The sequence below is a fragment of the Vidua chalybeata genome, chromosome 12 (assembly GCF_026979565.1).
Source record: "Vidua chalybeata isolate OUT-0048 chromosome 12, bVidCha1 merged haplotype, whole genome shotgun sequence".
Taxonomy (NCBI): Eukaryota; Metazoa; Chordata; class Aves; order Passeriformes; family Viduidae; genus Vidua; species Vidua chalybeata.
The window spans coordinates 17214576-17229907 of record NC_071541.1 but is presented as its reverse complement, the minus strand read 5'-3'; the positions used below and the strand labels follow the sequence as shown (position 1 = coordinate 17229907).

General features: G+C 60.2%; 1 protein-coding gene across 3 annotated transcripts in view; it reads right to left on the bottom strand.

Annotated features, from left to right (window-relative positions):
* BSN (bassoon presynaptic cytomatrix protein) overlaps positions 1-15332 on the bottom strand; it is an 87649-nt gene that overhangs the window by 1670 nt on the left and 70647 nt on the right. For 2 of the 3 annotated variants that reach the window (XM_053953507.1, XM_053953508.1), the window contains 5 exons: positions 12137-12595; positions 4469-11107; positions 1592-3731; positions 552-1288; positions 108-201 (listed from right to left, as the gene is read on the bottom strand). In XM_053953507.1, the coding sequence (XP_053809482.1) occupies positions 108-201; positions 552-1288; positions 1592-3731; positions 4469-11107; positions 12137-12595 (10069 nt within the window). Of the gene's footprint in view, positions 1-107; positions 202-551; positions 1289-1591; positions 3732-4468; positions 11108-12136; positions 12596-13518; positions 13575-15332 lie in introns of those variants that run through there. The other variant, XM_053953509.1, reaches the window with a different exon arrangement.

The following is a 15332-nucleotide window of genomic DNA, read 5'->3' as shown; positions in this document are numbered from 1 at the left end:
TGTTAACAGGGGACAGGCCTGGCTGGGGGAGCTCAGCCGAGCTTTGGGGTGCCAGGCAGGTGTCATAAGGTGGGACAGATGGCACAGTGCCACTGGGGCTCACTGACCTGCTGCTCCCAGGGGCTGTGCTGACGGCGCTCTCCCCGGCTGCTGTGGCACTTTTGCTGCAGGTTTGGATGTGTCTGTTGGCTCCACTTTTGTCTGGAAAGGAGAAAACAGCTCTCAGGGCTCACCCTCCCAGCAGAGCATCTGCCAGGGGTGGCCCAGGCTGGGAGGTGACACTGAAACCCCAAAACACTGCTCCACAGCCCCAGAAGAGGCAGCAAGGGATCCTGGACATAATGATGTCCCCTCCTGGGTCCCCTCAAGGGGATGGCAGTTTCCACAGCACCTCTGGGTGTCTGTATTGGGTGTGTGAGTGGGATACGCTTTACTCCATAGCTCCTATTGCCAACACTTCCCCTGCCAGCCCCTGGCCACAGCCAGCTGTGTCGATTCCAGGCAGAGCCGTGGGGTCAGGATGCAGCCTGGCCAGCTAAGTCTGTACTTACCGCCGGTGCTGGGTGTCCACCCGGCTGTGCATGGAGTGTGGCTGGTGCCTTCCCTGCTGCCTGGGCCGGCCCTGGCTGCTGCTGTGGTGGCCGGGATGAGGGGGGTCCCTGTGTCCTGCTCCTGCTGTCAGGCTGTGCCGAGCTTGCTGGCTGGGCAGCCTGGCGTGCTGCCGGCTGCTGCCGCGCTGCCGGCTGCCCTGCCTGCTGCTGCCTGGCCGCCGGCTGCTGTGGGTGTGTGAGGGGCTCCGGCTTCGGCGCTGACGTGGCCGACCCATGCGGCTGGGAAGGTTTCTGTGCCTTGGGGGTCTCAGTGCCATGGTGGTGAGCAGCGGGGCGGGATGACGGGGCGTAATCAGAGGAGCTGGGGCCATAAGGTGCGCGGGACTCGGGCTGCTGTGCCTTCTTGGGGCCGGCTGAAGGCCCATGGCCACGGGGCTCATGGCGGCCAGATTCTCGTGGGTGCTGCTTCGAGGAGCGGCGTGGGGGCTCGTCGCTGGCGTGCCGGGAGGAGCCAGCATGGCGATCATACTCCCTGTGGTGCCGGTGCTCGCGGTGTTGGGGGTAGTCGTCGTGCTGCCACGGGTCTTCATCGGGGGGCTCGTCATAATCGTGGTAGGTGTGCTTAACTGGGGGTCTCTTCTGTGAGGAAGAGTGGCCACCGTAGTGCCTGACCCTCTCTGCCCGCGCCTCCCTGGGCTTATCAAACCAGTCTGTCTCCTCCTGACCCAAATGATAGGCTTCAGAAACCAAAAACAAACCACAGTCAATCTCTCGCTCGAGGCTGCGCGGGCGGAAGCCATGCAATGAAGTGGGAGGGACAAGCAGCGGGCACGCGCGCAGGGGACAGCACGTGCCAGTGGGGACGGGACGCGGCGCAGCAGGGCACCGTGCAGGACCGGCTAACACCGAACACCCAGGGCAGGGGGAGGAAGGCACGTGTCAAGCAAACTGAGGCGGTGAGAGTGTCTCTGCGTACGAGCGGACGGGCATGCCCCGGGGAAGTGCCATGCTCTGGGGTGGTCACCACGGGGAGCTGTTACCTTCGCTGTCCGAGACAACGCAATGGGCATCATCCATGCCGTAGCCCTCCTCGTGCTTGTACGAGTGACTCCTTGGCACGTCTTTGATGTGCTTTTGCACATCAGGCAACGAGTGGCTGGAGCAGAACTGGGAGCAGGGGTCCCCCGCTGACTGGGGGCCCGGCCCTCCTGCAGTGCGCGACCCCCCCATTGACTTCCCCATAGGGCTGACAGGGCTCTCCTCCTCTGAGGGCTGCGAGCGCATGGGCGCTCGCCCACGGCTCTGGCTCATGCTGAGGGACGAGGGCTTGGAGCTGACTTTCTGGGAGCGCTCCATGCTCTCCCGCTCATAGGACTTGCTCCGGCCGCCCATCTCCCGGCTGGTGGACTTTTCCACCCCATAGCCAGAGGAGCGGGTTCTGCTGCTGGAAGAGTAGATCCGCTCCTCCTCATCCACCAGATCCCGGCTGGAGACACCGTAGTACTTTTGCTGCTCATAGACGTTCTTCTTCAGGCCGTAGGTAATCTCATCCTGCAGCTTCTTGGCCCTGGAGGCCACATTGCTGCTGCCAATTGAGGTGGTTGTTGAGTAGGAGGCCAGGTCTGACTCTACATCTTTGGCTTCTTCAATGGGGGAGAACTTGGAGATCTTCTGCTCCATGCCCTGCTTCCTGTGCTTGCTGCGCTTGGAGGAGATGACAGCAGGTGCCAGGTTCTTGGATGAATGCTTCGGTAGTGGCGTGCCAGAGCTGTGCTTGTCCATCCGTGAGGAGTGCCGGTACTCACTGTCCCCATAGTAGTAGCTCGAGCTGGTGGAGCTCCCTGACACCCTGCCATTGCTTTCTGTGCCCCGGTAGTAGCTGTTCTTCCCACGATGGTCGGGGCCATGGTGATCATAGATGTCCTCCTCAGACTCCTCCTCAGCTTTGGTGTAGCAGCAAGGACGGCTGGAGCCCTCGGTGTCCCCTAGATCACTCTTCTCTCTGCTGTGGCGGCTATCGGTGCTCGTGTGCACTGGCTCTGCTTTCTGCCCATCCACTGCTGGACTCTCCTTGGTGAGCTCGCTGATGTCCTCGATCATCACATAGTTACGGGGGATGTTCTGCTCCAGACTGGTGTAGAGGGACTCCGAAGAGTAGCTGGCTGAGGGGCCCGGTGCCGTGCTGGTTCTCTCAGCCGGCCGGGTCTCAGGCGCCTTGTACTGCTCATAGCCACTGCTCGCCGGTGCAGTGCTGAAGGTGACGTCAGGCACGGCAGAGGAGCTGGTGGCCGCACTGATGACCTCGTAGTTGGTGGGGATCTTCTGTTCTAGGTCAGCCAGAGAGGTCTGCCGTGGCTTCTGGTGCCCGCCAGCTATGTCTGCTGGGCTCTGGTAGAGGGTGGGCTGTGCCGCCGGCACGGTGGCTGCCCCAGCGAAGGCGCTCGGGGCTTGGTAGGGGTTTTGGGGCTGGAAGCCTGGCTGGGCTGGGGTGCCCAGCTCTGGGTATGCGGTGCTGGGGGCCGAGAAGCCACCAGGCGAGGTGAAGGTGGGCAGTGGAGCTGCCGGCAAGCCATCCTGTGAGGTGCTGGCTGTGGGGTACTGGGGGTGCTGGAGGCGTGGTGGTGGGAAGGCGGTGGGGCCCTGCGGGGCAGGGTACGGGTAAGCGCCGTAGGAGGCGGCGGCGGCAGCGGCGGCAGCGGCGGCGGCGGCGGCATTGTAGTCGGGGTACTGCCCAGCAGGGCGCAGGCCGGCGCTGTCGTAGGCGGCGAGGCGCAGGCTGTGCAGCTCGCTGTCTGACAGGTAGTCGCGGCGATCCCCGGGGTAGCGCAGGTAGGGGTGGTCCCGCCCACCAACGCGATCCTTCAGCAGAGACTCCTTGCGCTGGGTGATGCCCAGCTCCAGGTACTTCAGCTTTGCGTCGATTTCCTTCTCCTCCTCGTCCAGCTCCGCCTGCTTCTTCCGCAGCTTGGTGGCTTCATGTTCCACCAGCCTCAGGTCGCGGTCCAGCTCCTTCAGCAGGCTGGCCTTGGTGACAGGCGCGGTGGCCTTGGGAGCCAGGCTGCTCAGGTAGAGCTGGGAGGCAGCTGGGCTCGCCAGGGGGACGTGGGGCTCCTCAGGCGGTGGGCTGGGCAGTGTCCGCTTCACCTTGCGTGCCAGCGAGCTTGACTGCAGCCCCCCCACCTGCAAAGCCAAGGGACATCTGGTCAGGAGGGCAGGTGGGTGTCCCCCCCACGTCCCACCCCAAGCATTGCAGTGGTCCTCCCGTGCCCTAGGGGCTGGGGTGAGGCATCCCGCTGTGCACATGTTCCCTCATGCACTGAGAAAGCGGCGTTTATGTAAAAGCGCAATAAATAGGATGGAAGTAACAGGCAGGGCGCTTTCCGTGAGTAATTACCAGGGGTGGCAGCCGGCCAAGTGCTGAGCTGGCCATGTGCATACCCTCTGCTGCAAAAAATGCTTTCTGTCCATGGGCACTTGGCAGAGGGACTTGGAGGACTGCCAGTGGGTGCTGCTGCCCCAGGAATTGCCCCGGGACTTCTTGGCTGGGCACATGACTGCCCAAGGCAACCTTGGTGTGTGGGGGCAAAGGTGTGAGCAAGAGCCACCACAACCCTAGGTGAAGCCGTGCATGGTGGTGGCTCCTCGAGAGAGAAGGGGGACCCATCTGGAGCAGGGGACAGCCCTGATGCTGCCAACCCGCAGCATCTCCTGCCTGCTCATGCAGCCAATGGACCTCCAGGGCCTCCCTCTAGCTGCTGGTATTGGCATGCACGTCTGTGCCTGCTGGCTGCCATCAGCTGCTGCGGGGACCGGCCTTCTGAAATATTAATTGCCACAGCACTAATGAAACCGCAGTGTCCCGAGGTGCCTCCTGGGGCTGTTGCCTGAGGGTAAGGTTGTTCCCTGTGGTGACATACCTGTGAGCTGGGGAGCAGCGGGTGTTGGTAGAGGGAGAACCTGTCCTTGCTGGCATCCTCAGAGGTGGGGCTGATGGGCTTGGGGTCAGACAGGGAGCGCTGCATGGTCTTGATGGGGCGCGGCAGCGTCTGCTGGCGCTGGGCTAAGTCGGTGGTGAAGTGCTTTTGTGGGGGGACGTGGGCCTTGTTCAGCCGCTCGCTGGTGGCAAAGGAGGACTCCAGGAGGCGATGGGGGGACAAGGGTGAGACAGGTGAGTAGAGGACCTGGGGAGAGCGGGGTGGCTGGCGGGTTACCAGCTGGGAGAGGGATTCAGCCGGCAGATGGGATTGGTAACCAATTTCCAGGGGATCTGGCTTCTTCTTCTCAAACTTGCCCAGAGTCTGCTGCCGGACAGTGTGGGGGTCCAGGGGGCCTGTGCTCACGATTTGGAGGTTGGTGGAGTAGGGCGGGATGGTGGTAGGCACCGTCAACTGGGGGACCACAACGCCAGGTTGGGGAGCTGGCTCTGGCTCTGTCTGGCAGGCTAGGCTTTCACCCCGCTGCGTCTTCTCTGGGGCTGAGATGTACTTCACAATCTCCACTCGGGGGTCATGGGTGGTGATGTGAATGGAGGGGGAGACACGGAGGAGCTGGTCGGGCTCTGTCTGCACTGAGCAGTCGCTGATGGTCTGGATACCCACGCTGGCTGTGCGGGTTGCCCCGTCCGTCTTGCCCTCGGTGCTGGCCTCAGTGTGCCGTGAGGCCCTGGAGCGCCGGCGGCGCACGGGCTGCTCCCACTCCCCGCTGTCCTCCTCGTCCGTCTGCACACTGCAGTCAGCGCTGCGCCGCGTCCGCCGCCGCCGCGACAGCATGAACCGCTCCTCGCCGTCCTCCTCATCTGTCTGCACGCTGCTGTCCGCCATCTTCCGCGCCGCAAAGGTCTCCTTCTCGTAGGCATCCCTCAGCCGTGGCATCGAGTTCCTCTTCTTGATGCCCCGGCCGGGCTCCCAGGACTCCTCGACTTGAAGTGACATGTCCGAGGCCGAGCTGCTGAGTGGCCGCTGTGGCATGGGGTAGCGGGGACCGGCAGGCCCCTCTGGGGGTGTCTGGCCCGGTGGGGGCCATGCCTGCCCATTGTGCGGCAGCACCCGCGGCGCCTCAGTGGGCCCCTCGGGTGGGCGGGCAGTGGGCTCCACGGGAGTGGGGAAGATGGTCTTCTGCCGCTTCTGCTCCTCCAGCTGCTGCTGCAGCTGGTGCTGGAGCTGGTGGATGTGCTCAAGCTGCAGGCGCTGCTGGGCGAGCTGCTCCCGTTGCAGTGCCAGCTGCGCGTGCCGCTCCTCCTGCTGCTGCTGCAGCACCTGCTGCTTGATGCACTGCAGCTCCTGCAGCTCCCGCTGCACCAGCAGCTGCTCCTTCTCCCGGTGCCGCTGAAGCTCGGCGCGCTCCCGCTCCAGCTCCTCCTGCAGCCGCAGCTGCCGCAGCTTCTCCAGCTCCACACGCTCCCGCTCCAGCTGCAGCACGTGCTCCTGCTGCTTGCGCTGACGCTCCTCTTCCCGCTCCCGCTCCTCCCGCTGAGCTCCATCCAGTGGTGGCTTGGGCGCTGTGGCCACTGGCCCACTCTCCTTGGGGGCTGCTGGTGCTGCTGGCGCCTCTGCACGGGGGGCAGCTGGTGGTGGCTCTGCTCTCTGCAAGCCACTGGCAGGTGCGGCGGGGGCAGCAGGTGCTTTGGCAGCGGGAGCAGCTCCCGCTGCTGCCGGTGCTGTGCTGGCGACGGGCTTCCCCAGGTACACGGGTGTCTCCATCATCGAGGCTGCTGGGGCTGGCCGGCTTGGGGTCGGGAAGCGGTAGAGGCCTTGTGCTGCAAGCGGGACACGGGGGGTGACAACTGGCAGCCTGGCCAAGCTGGCCAGTGGGACTGCTGCCACACCGCCTGGGCCATAGGGTCTGTATAGCCCACGCAGCATGGGCCGCAGCACCGAGGCTGGCTGGGTGGTGATGGGCAGCGTGGAGGCGATGGGGGTGTTGATGGTGGAGTAGATCATGCCGTCGGCAGCCCGCACGGTTGCGGTGGAAGGAAGCATTTGCCGGATGGTGCCCAGGCGGACACCAGGAATGTTGTACTGTGCCAGGTTGCTGAAGCCCTGCCGTCCCTCAGGGAAGGTGGGGTTGTACATCCCACTGGGTTTGGGGGGTACAGGGCCCTGCTGCTGAGCTGCCAAACCCCCTGTGCCCCCCTGCCCGGTGCTGGGGCCATAAGGCAGCACATCAGGGCCATTGGCATGCCGGCCCCCGTACTGGTCCATGGAGTTGAGGGCAGCACACATGCGGCTGATCTCACGTGCTGTGGTGGCACTGTAGTGGGCCAGGCTGGACTCCTGGAAGCTGGCCAGGTCCCCCCGGTGTGAGAAACGGTAGTCAGAGTAGATGTTGGAGGCCGAGCTGTACCTCCGCATGGGAAAGGGGTGACTCAGCAGTTCTCCTGGTTGGCGGAGGTCGGAAAAAGAGCCATACTGTGGCCCCTGGCCCAGGTAACCCCCCTCGGCAAAGCCCACACTGTAGGAGTGCTTCATGGTGCTGAGGTCCACAGCGGCATCACCTGCTGGGGCAGGGAAGGACTGATCCCCCTTTGTGTGGTAGTAGCTCATCCCAATTTCAGAGAGGTTCGTGTCTGACATGGAGGAGTAGAGTCGTCCGAAGGCGCTGGCTGGGTAAAACTTCTGCTCCTCGTAGAGTGCAGGTGTCGGGGCCGGCTGCTCCCGGTAAGGGAAGGTCTCTGGCAGCTCTGGCTCTCTGCCGCCATACGTTGGTCCACCAGCTTTCCGACCAGGCATCACTGCCGCCTCCCCGGTTTTCTTCTCTGGCATCTTGGAGGTGGGGTTGAAAGCACCCGTGCAGCTGCCACCAAAGGGGAACTTGTATACCATGTCACAGCAGGCCACCTGGCTCTCCGGCTTCACGCCCGTGAGGTCCAGGACGTTGGCTGGCACCTCCTCCTTCAGCACTTTGGTCACCGGGCCAGTCGCTGCCTCCTCCATCTGCACCATCATCACCTGGGATTTCTTGCCACCCAGGGCAAGGAGAGGGCTCTGGCTCTTCAGCTCTACTGGCACTGCCCGGTACACCTCCGATCCTGGCTCTGGTGGGAAAGACTGTGGGAGGCCGCTGGCATTCTGTGCCCCACCGGTCTGGGTGAGGAGCACGTCCTTCTTCACCATCTGTCCCGGCATGCCGTACCTTGCAAATTTGGTCTGTGGGGCAGCAGTGGGCTCAGGCTTGCCACTGGCCACCCCACTTGCTCTGACAGTGGCTGTCTGGACACCTTGCTCCACCTGCTTCACCTGCGCCAAGCACACTGGGCTCCCGGTTCCCTGCCCGAAATCCACACGGCTCTGGAAAGGGTCTCCATAGACCATGGGTTGCTTGGACTGCGAGAGAATCATGGGAGAGGCGATGGCCAGGCTGGCAGTGCTGGCTGCTGCGATGATGGCGTGGGGCTGCTCCTGGGCATTGAGGTTGATGATCAAAGGCTGGATGGCTGTGGACTGCCGGTTGGGGATATGGTCCAGGGTCAGGCAGTACTTCCTGGCCTCGGTGGCCAAGGACGTGAGATCCATGCCTTGGTCTGTTATGATGATGGGGGCAGACTTCAATGCAGTCCGTAAGTCCACAGCGTTGCTGCTTGGCACCTTGGGCCCTGGCTCCACCCGGGACGTACCGGGGATGGAGGAGATGCGGCAGAGGGAGATGTTTTCTGCGGGGAGTGCTCCCCAGCTGTACAGTCCTGTGATGCCGTCAGCGGCTGAAGTCACGGCAGGTGCTTTCTGGGCGTGGTCTTTCACTGGCTGTGCCCTGATGTAGACACCTGTTGGCTGCTCTGGCTCTGGTGTCTGGGTGTAACCATGTGCCAGCAGCTGCCGGCTTGGCCTGGTGGGGGACGAAGTGGGAGATGTCAAGGCGCCAGAGCTGACTGGCTTGGTTTGGCTGGCTGCATCGGCTGCCAGTGTGATCACCATGAAGGGGGAGTCCTGTGAGGAGGCCTGCCGAGTCAGGCGTGGCGAGCCCGCCCGGTGCGGCGTCTGCGTCCCCTGCGCCACCATGGAGGAAGAGGTGTCCGGGCCAGCAGCAGCAGCAGAAGGACCATCATAAGAGAGTACTGGGCTCTGTGTCTGTGTGGAAAACTCTGCCGTGGCCTTTGTGGTGCGGGTGGGACTCTGTGTGGGTGAGGTGGGTGAGAGTGGAGGGCTGGAGCTCTTGAAGAAGGTGTATGTCTTGGGCAGTGTGGGCTTGCTGTCACTCACAGCTGGGATCTTCTCCCTGGCTGTCTGCACGCTGATCTCCACTGTCCTGCTTCTGGTGGTATCCTCGGTCTGTGAGCCATAGCTGACAGTGCTCTTTGATGGAGTGTAGCTTCTCCCAGCTATGGATGGGGCCTCTGGACTTGGTGAGCTGTAGCTCTGCAGCGCACTCCCAGGGCTGCCTGCTGCTGTTGTCACTGTGCTGGTGCCTTTGCTGTAAGCATAAGGAGTGGTAGTAGCCTTGGATACTGGGCTGGGTGCTACCGGGGCACTCTGGAGCTTGGCTAGGTCTTGTCCCTCTTTTGCAAAATGCTGAGTGACTCGGACATCAGGAATAGTCTTGCCGGTGCTGCTGTCGGAGCTGGCGAAGGAGACAGGAGCAGAGAGCTGTGTGGGGCTTGTGCCAGGGGTGAGTGGGCCGCCGTTCTGCTTCAGCAGGTCAGCGTAGGCGCTCTCTGCATTGAGGAAGCGCTTCTCCTGGTATGCCTCCTCCTGCCCCTTCACCTTCTCACCCTGCTTGAGGGCCAGGTCAAAGGAAGAGGACTGGTGCATCCTGGAGATGCTCTGTGAGGTCTGCAGGATCTCCTCGTACACTGCTCCTGCCTTCGGCAGGGCACTGGAATAGTCGGGCTGGGAGGGGCGCGTGAGGCCGCTGTCGTACTGGTATTCCTCGCCATATTGGTAGTCAAAGCCGTTCTGGCCCTCAGTACTGCGGTAGCCAACCTGCTGGTAGGTGCTGCTGTAGGAAGAGGCAGGCTGGGCCTGCTGGACCTGCTGCTTCTGCATCATCTCTGCCTTCCGCATCATCTCCTCATAGGCTTCCTCGGCGCTTTTCAGGGGCTTGCTGACGGGCTGGCTGGCAGCACTCTCCACCTTCTCTGTCGGGGAGTACAGTGACATGAAAGTGGGCAGGTTGTATTCGCTGCCAGACTTGTACAGCTTGGAGGCCACAGCATCAAAGCTCTCTGCTTCTGAGTCAATGGAAGGCGAGTACTCGGAGCAAGAGGAGCGGTGCAGCTCCTCCATCTCTGCCGCCTGTCGCAGCTCCTCTGTGGGGGAGGCGTCCTCGATGGGGGAGAGATTGCTGGGGGGGGTTTTGGAGCGCTCCCTCCTCCGCTGGGCCCTTAGCTCCTCCTTGTCACGCTTGGTCTTGCGTGCTGTGCTCCGGATGCGCTGCTGCTCCACCTCCCGCATCTTCTCCTGCTCCCGCAGGAGCTCCTCTTCCTCCCGCATCTCCTCCTCCTCAGATGAATCCTCAATGGTGGGCAGCAAGGGGCCATGTGAGCGATGCCGAGCCTTCCTCTGCTGCTTCACCTCCTCCAGTCGCTGCCGGCGGCTGGGGCTGCTGTCGCTATCCTCCTCCAGTGAGGAGATGGAGGTGGGTGAGGTGCCTGAGGTGTAGCTGGGCGTTGTGGCTGGCAGGGTGGATGAGTACTCGCCCCGTGAGCGCTCCTCAGGGGAGCCTGTCAGGCTCTCCATCTCCAGCTCGGGCTCCCGGTCCACACTGGTATCTGGCTCCTGGCCAATCTCCATCTCCCGGCCGTAGCCAGTTGTGCTGTTCAGCTCAATGGTCTTGAATCGCCGCAGCCCACCCTGGGCCGTGCTCAAGTCATCACCCTCCACTGCCTCCACCTCTTTGCTCTCCTCTGTGTACATGCTGCTGGCACCATGTGGCAGGCGCCGCTTGGCCGACGCTGGCTCTTTGCCCTTCTCTGCCTCGGTCTTCTGACCAGCTTTGGGGACGCTGTACTTGGTGCGCCCATAGCCTTCCTCCTCCTCTTCGAGGTTATCCTCCTCAGCACTCATCTCCAGGATCTGTCTCCGCATGAACTCCTCATCTGTCACCTCTGCCTCCTGGCCCTTGCTCCGGGGGGGCACTGGGGAGAAGCCCCCCTCGCTGCTGTCCTCCACATAGTCATGCCGCAGCTTGCTGCCAAACTCATCTGAGGACTCCGCACTCTCCCGACGCTCCCGCTGGTTCTCCCACTCCTCATCCTCTTCCAGGATGTCCTCCAGCTCCTCGTCTGAGTCAAAGGCTTCAGGGGTGATGGAGAGGTACCGTGGCCGCTGCTGTTGCCGCTGGTCCTCCTGTGGCTCTGTGCGGCTCTTGCTACGCTCTGGGGACTGTGTCGGTGCACCCCGGCCTTCCAGGAGAGGCCTCATGCTGCTCTCCAACTTGGTGAGCTCAGAGGGGCTGGGGGGGCTCTGCCCAGCCAGCCCGGTGCTGCTCAGCTTCTCCTCTTCCTGCTGCACCAGGCCGGTGATCTCGCTCTGTGAGCTGGAGATGCCGTCAGAGGAGTAGCCGGTGTCGCTGAGGCTCTGGGGGCTGCGGGACAGGTCTGGGGGGTAAGGCTTGCTGCCATCCTGCAGGCAAGGGAGAACACAGTGTCAGATCCAGGCAGCTCCAGAGCTGCTGCTCCTACATCCCCCAAACCATCTCCCAAGGAGCACACAGAAGGTCTGGGAACCACTGGGAGCCAGCTCAGAGCAAAGACTGGGGGCCACCCTGTGTCCCCCAATTCAGTGGCACATCAGCAACTTGTCTGTGCTAATAAAGGCAGGTTAGAGGGTGTGGTGCAAGCAGGGGATGGTACAGCAAGTGGCCCTGGGCATAAATACATTGGGGGACTAATAAATATGTTTGAAAAACTGGGCCTGCAGCCCCCAAGGCACCCTTCAGAGGCAGGGCCGGCCCCAGGATTCTTGCTAGATGACAGCAGAAATAAATAGGCCCCTTTAATTGGCTTGACAATTAGGCAGTGTGAGGGACAAGTCTTTGAGCCATAGGGACTGTGCCATCACACCCAGCCCCGGTGCTACTGGCAGGACCTGCCACACTGCCAGCACAGAGGCACCACAGACCACTTGATTTTGGGGACCCAAGGAGCCTCTTCTCTGGGGGCTGCACAGCAGCGAGGGGGGCAGCCATTCCCTCCCAGCTGGTGGGGACCTTCTGCCATGTCCCCTGCCCATGGGGGGCTCTGCTGGCTGCTGCTGGGATGGTTGTTTGTGGGGAAACACGATCCCAAGACAGCCAAATGTTTCCCCAAATTGTTTTGAATTTTAGAAAAGGTGGGATAAAGAACAGAAAAACAACCACTGCTGCAACATGGAATGCTGAGTTTTCCATTTGACAACAAATCCCAACTACCCTTCTATTATTTTAAAAGAAATCCAGAGGCCAGACATGACCTGAACTATCGCATTTTGCCTGAGTTGATGTAATCCTAATAAAAAGAAGGCAAATAACAGCATGCTGCCATGGAGCCTGTGAAGGTCCTTCCCCATTTGTGGGCACAACTACTGATAGAGGCACAGCTCAGTACCACGCCAGCCTGGAGCAAGCTGTGGTGCCCAGGGAGGCTCGGAGCTGGATGCACCCTGAGAGCTCACCTCCTGCTCCTTTGCCCGTGGCACCTCGGGGAGTGCCTGGCTCTCCTTTCTCTCCACCTCTGGTTTGGGGGTCATGCTCTTCCCCTTTGGAGCGACGCTCTCAGGAGCTTTGGAAGGCTCCGGGGCAGCTTTGGGCAGGGGCTTTTCCTCTGCCGGCACCGGGGGCTTCTTTTCTGCTGGCGGTGGGTGCTTCTTCTCTACCGGGGCAGGGCTCGCGGTCCTGCTCGGCTCAGCAGCCCGGAGGCTCCTGGCGGGCGAGGGCTGCTGCTCGGGGCGTGCTGGCTCGGCGGGCACGGGTGCCGGCGTGGGCGCTCTCTGCTGGCCGGCGGCGGGCGGCTGGTGCCGTGGGGAGCCGGTGGATGGCGGCTTTGGGGTAGGCAGTGGCATTGGGGCAGGGTCGCCGAGGCTGCCTTCGAGCAGCCGCTGAGTTTGGCAGTTCAAGCACAGCCATTCGTTCTTCTGCAAAAGAATGGAAGGAAAAGTCCTGTTGAAATTCTGCGAGCTTCACCCCAGCAGGGATCTCACGGAGGAGCTCTGCTGGTGGGACACCTGGCAATGGTGCAAAGGATTCGGCCCACCCAAACCAAATAACCAGCTGTGGAGGGGCATGCAGTGTCATAGCCATACCCTGCAAACCATCCACATCCAGCTTCAACCCATCCCTACCCTTGTCCAGAACCCAGAGATGTCCAGCCAGAGGTTGCAGAGACCTCTGCAACTCAGAGGTTGCAGCACAGGGATTGCACACTCTCGCCCAAAATCCCTCAGCATCACCAGCTCTTTCATTCTTCAGCCTTGTGGTATTTCAGTTTTAAGAGAAATTAAACAATTAAAGGCAGATTACTACCGTAGCTTAACACTTCTCAGCTCTGTACAGCTCCTCTCTCACTCTGATTTGTTTTCTTTGATACAATAAAGGTTTAATAGCATAATCATAACACTTATGGCTCTTTTTTTCTAGGTTAACAAAAATAGTGGGTACACAAGTATGCCAGAATTTCCCAAATATATTAAACAAAGTACATGCTGTGCAGGAAAAGAACAAGACAATCTTGTCTAGTGAAATTCTCAGCAAGAGATGTCGTTTTATGGCCTGGAAAAAGCAGAGGCAAGCAGGGTTGTGAGTGGCAGAGAGCCCACAGGGCTAAGGCAGGGGCTCTGCATTAAGAGATCAGAAGCGCTTTCCTCCCCTGGGTTGCCCAAGGGCTATTTTTACCCATGCAGGGATGTCCAGGAATAGGGGCCTGACATCTCCTTCCCTTTAGATGTTTCAGCATCTTAAATCTTTTCAGTTTTGCTGCTAACCCCACAATATGCTCCAGGTTCTTTTCCCAGACTTCTCCTTTGCTGATCCATGGATCCCAAAGCTCAGGGTGGCTAACCTCAAGGGGTGGCTGGCCCTGAGGAGCTGTCATGCTGTCCGAGAGGTGGTCTTGGTCTTCAGTTGGACCAGCCTGGGGCCAGGGCTGTGTGCCCTGGGGCCCCAGAGGCCATCGTCTGCCTGGAGAAGATGAGGTTCATCAAAATGACATTGAGGAAACAGCCTCAGGTTGCACTAGGGGATGTTTAGATTGAATATTAGGAAAAATTTCTTCATTGAAAGGGTTGTCAAGCACTGGGACAGGCTGCTCAGGGAAACAGTGGAGTCACCATCCCTGAAGGGATTTAAAATATGTGTAGATGTGGTGCTTAGGGACAGAGTTTAGTGGTGGCCTTGGCAGTGCTGGCATAACAGTTGGACTCTATGATTCCAAGAGTCTTTTCCAACCTGAACAATTTCATTATTCTAATTCATGACTCCAAATCCCATACCTATGGGGCAGCAGAACTGTGATAGCCTTGTCATCTGCATCCCAGGGGTCTCCAGGTTCTGATGAGATGCTGGAGATGCCTTGCAGCTGGTGGTGGCCAGGAGCAGCAGGGCTTTCCCCCAGACACATCTTCACTCGTGCAGCAATCCAGCCCAGGAGCAGCCATCTAGCCCCCTGCTCTCCAGGGAGCAGAGGGGGAGGAGGGCTGCTCCTGCAGGAAAGGGGCAGGTGTAAAACATCCTCCCACACCCAGCACCCTGCAGCAGCCCCTGCTCTTCACACAAACATCTTAAGAATACATTAGGGCTTTGGAGGGCCATTTAAAAAATCCCTTTCAGCACAGAAATATTTAATTACTGCTTAATCAAAGAGAAAGTCTAATTAAGGGGCAAGTGCAGCCTATTGTATCTTAATGATTGCATTTGTCTTCTTTTATTTCAGAACTCATTCCCGTGCCTCTGAATCAGATCTGCTTGCCCCACTCTGCTGTGTAATTATTCCAGACCACAGAAGGAAATGTGATTGTGTGACACAAATTGAAACCATGCCTCATGGAAATACACAACCTTTCATTTTTCATTCAGGGATCCCATTTTTCTCTGCTAGAGCTCTCTCCTTGATGCAGGCAGTGAGGGCAGGGCACAATGCACAGGGGATGGGTTGGATGTGCTAGGGCAAAGCTCAGCTCAGCTCCTGCCCATACCTGTCTGCCACACTACCACACCAGCTCCCACCATGGTCCTGAAGGAGCTTGAGGAGATCAGCTTGCCTTGAACTACCCAGCCTGCCTCACTCAGAACCTTTACACCCTCCCTGAGGGGGGCATTGTATATCCTCATGTCCCAGCCTGCTAGACTTTGGTGACTGGGGACCTGTGCATATGTGATGGGCACAAGTGCTTTTGCCCTTCCAGAGAAAAATTCAAGCCCAGAAAGACCATGGAAGGCCAACACTGGCCACCAGTGCTGCAGATGCTGAGTGCCAATCAGGTCCCATTCAAGGAGCCCATGGAGAGGCAGATGTCACTGCTGGTGTGTGATCTCATCAGCACAAGGCTTAGGGCTCCTCCACAACCAGACAAGCAAAGTACTAATCTACTCCATGGGGATGCCCATCCCTGGAAGAGTTCATGATCAGGCTGGATGGGGCTTTGAGCAACCTGGTCTAGTGGAAGGTGACTGTGCCCATGGCAGAGGGGTTGGGACGAGATGAAGGTCCCTTCCAATGCAAACTGTTCTATGATTCTATGATCTGTTGTCTCTGCAGGTTGGTGTGAGGCTCCTCCCTGAGGTTCCTCCCAGCTGTGGCTCTGCAGCCATTCCTCTTGGCAGCTGTCCCAGTTTGAGCAGCTCACCCTGCCATCCTGCTCTCGTAGATGTGACAGC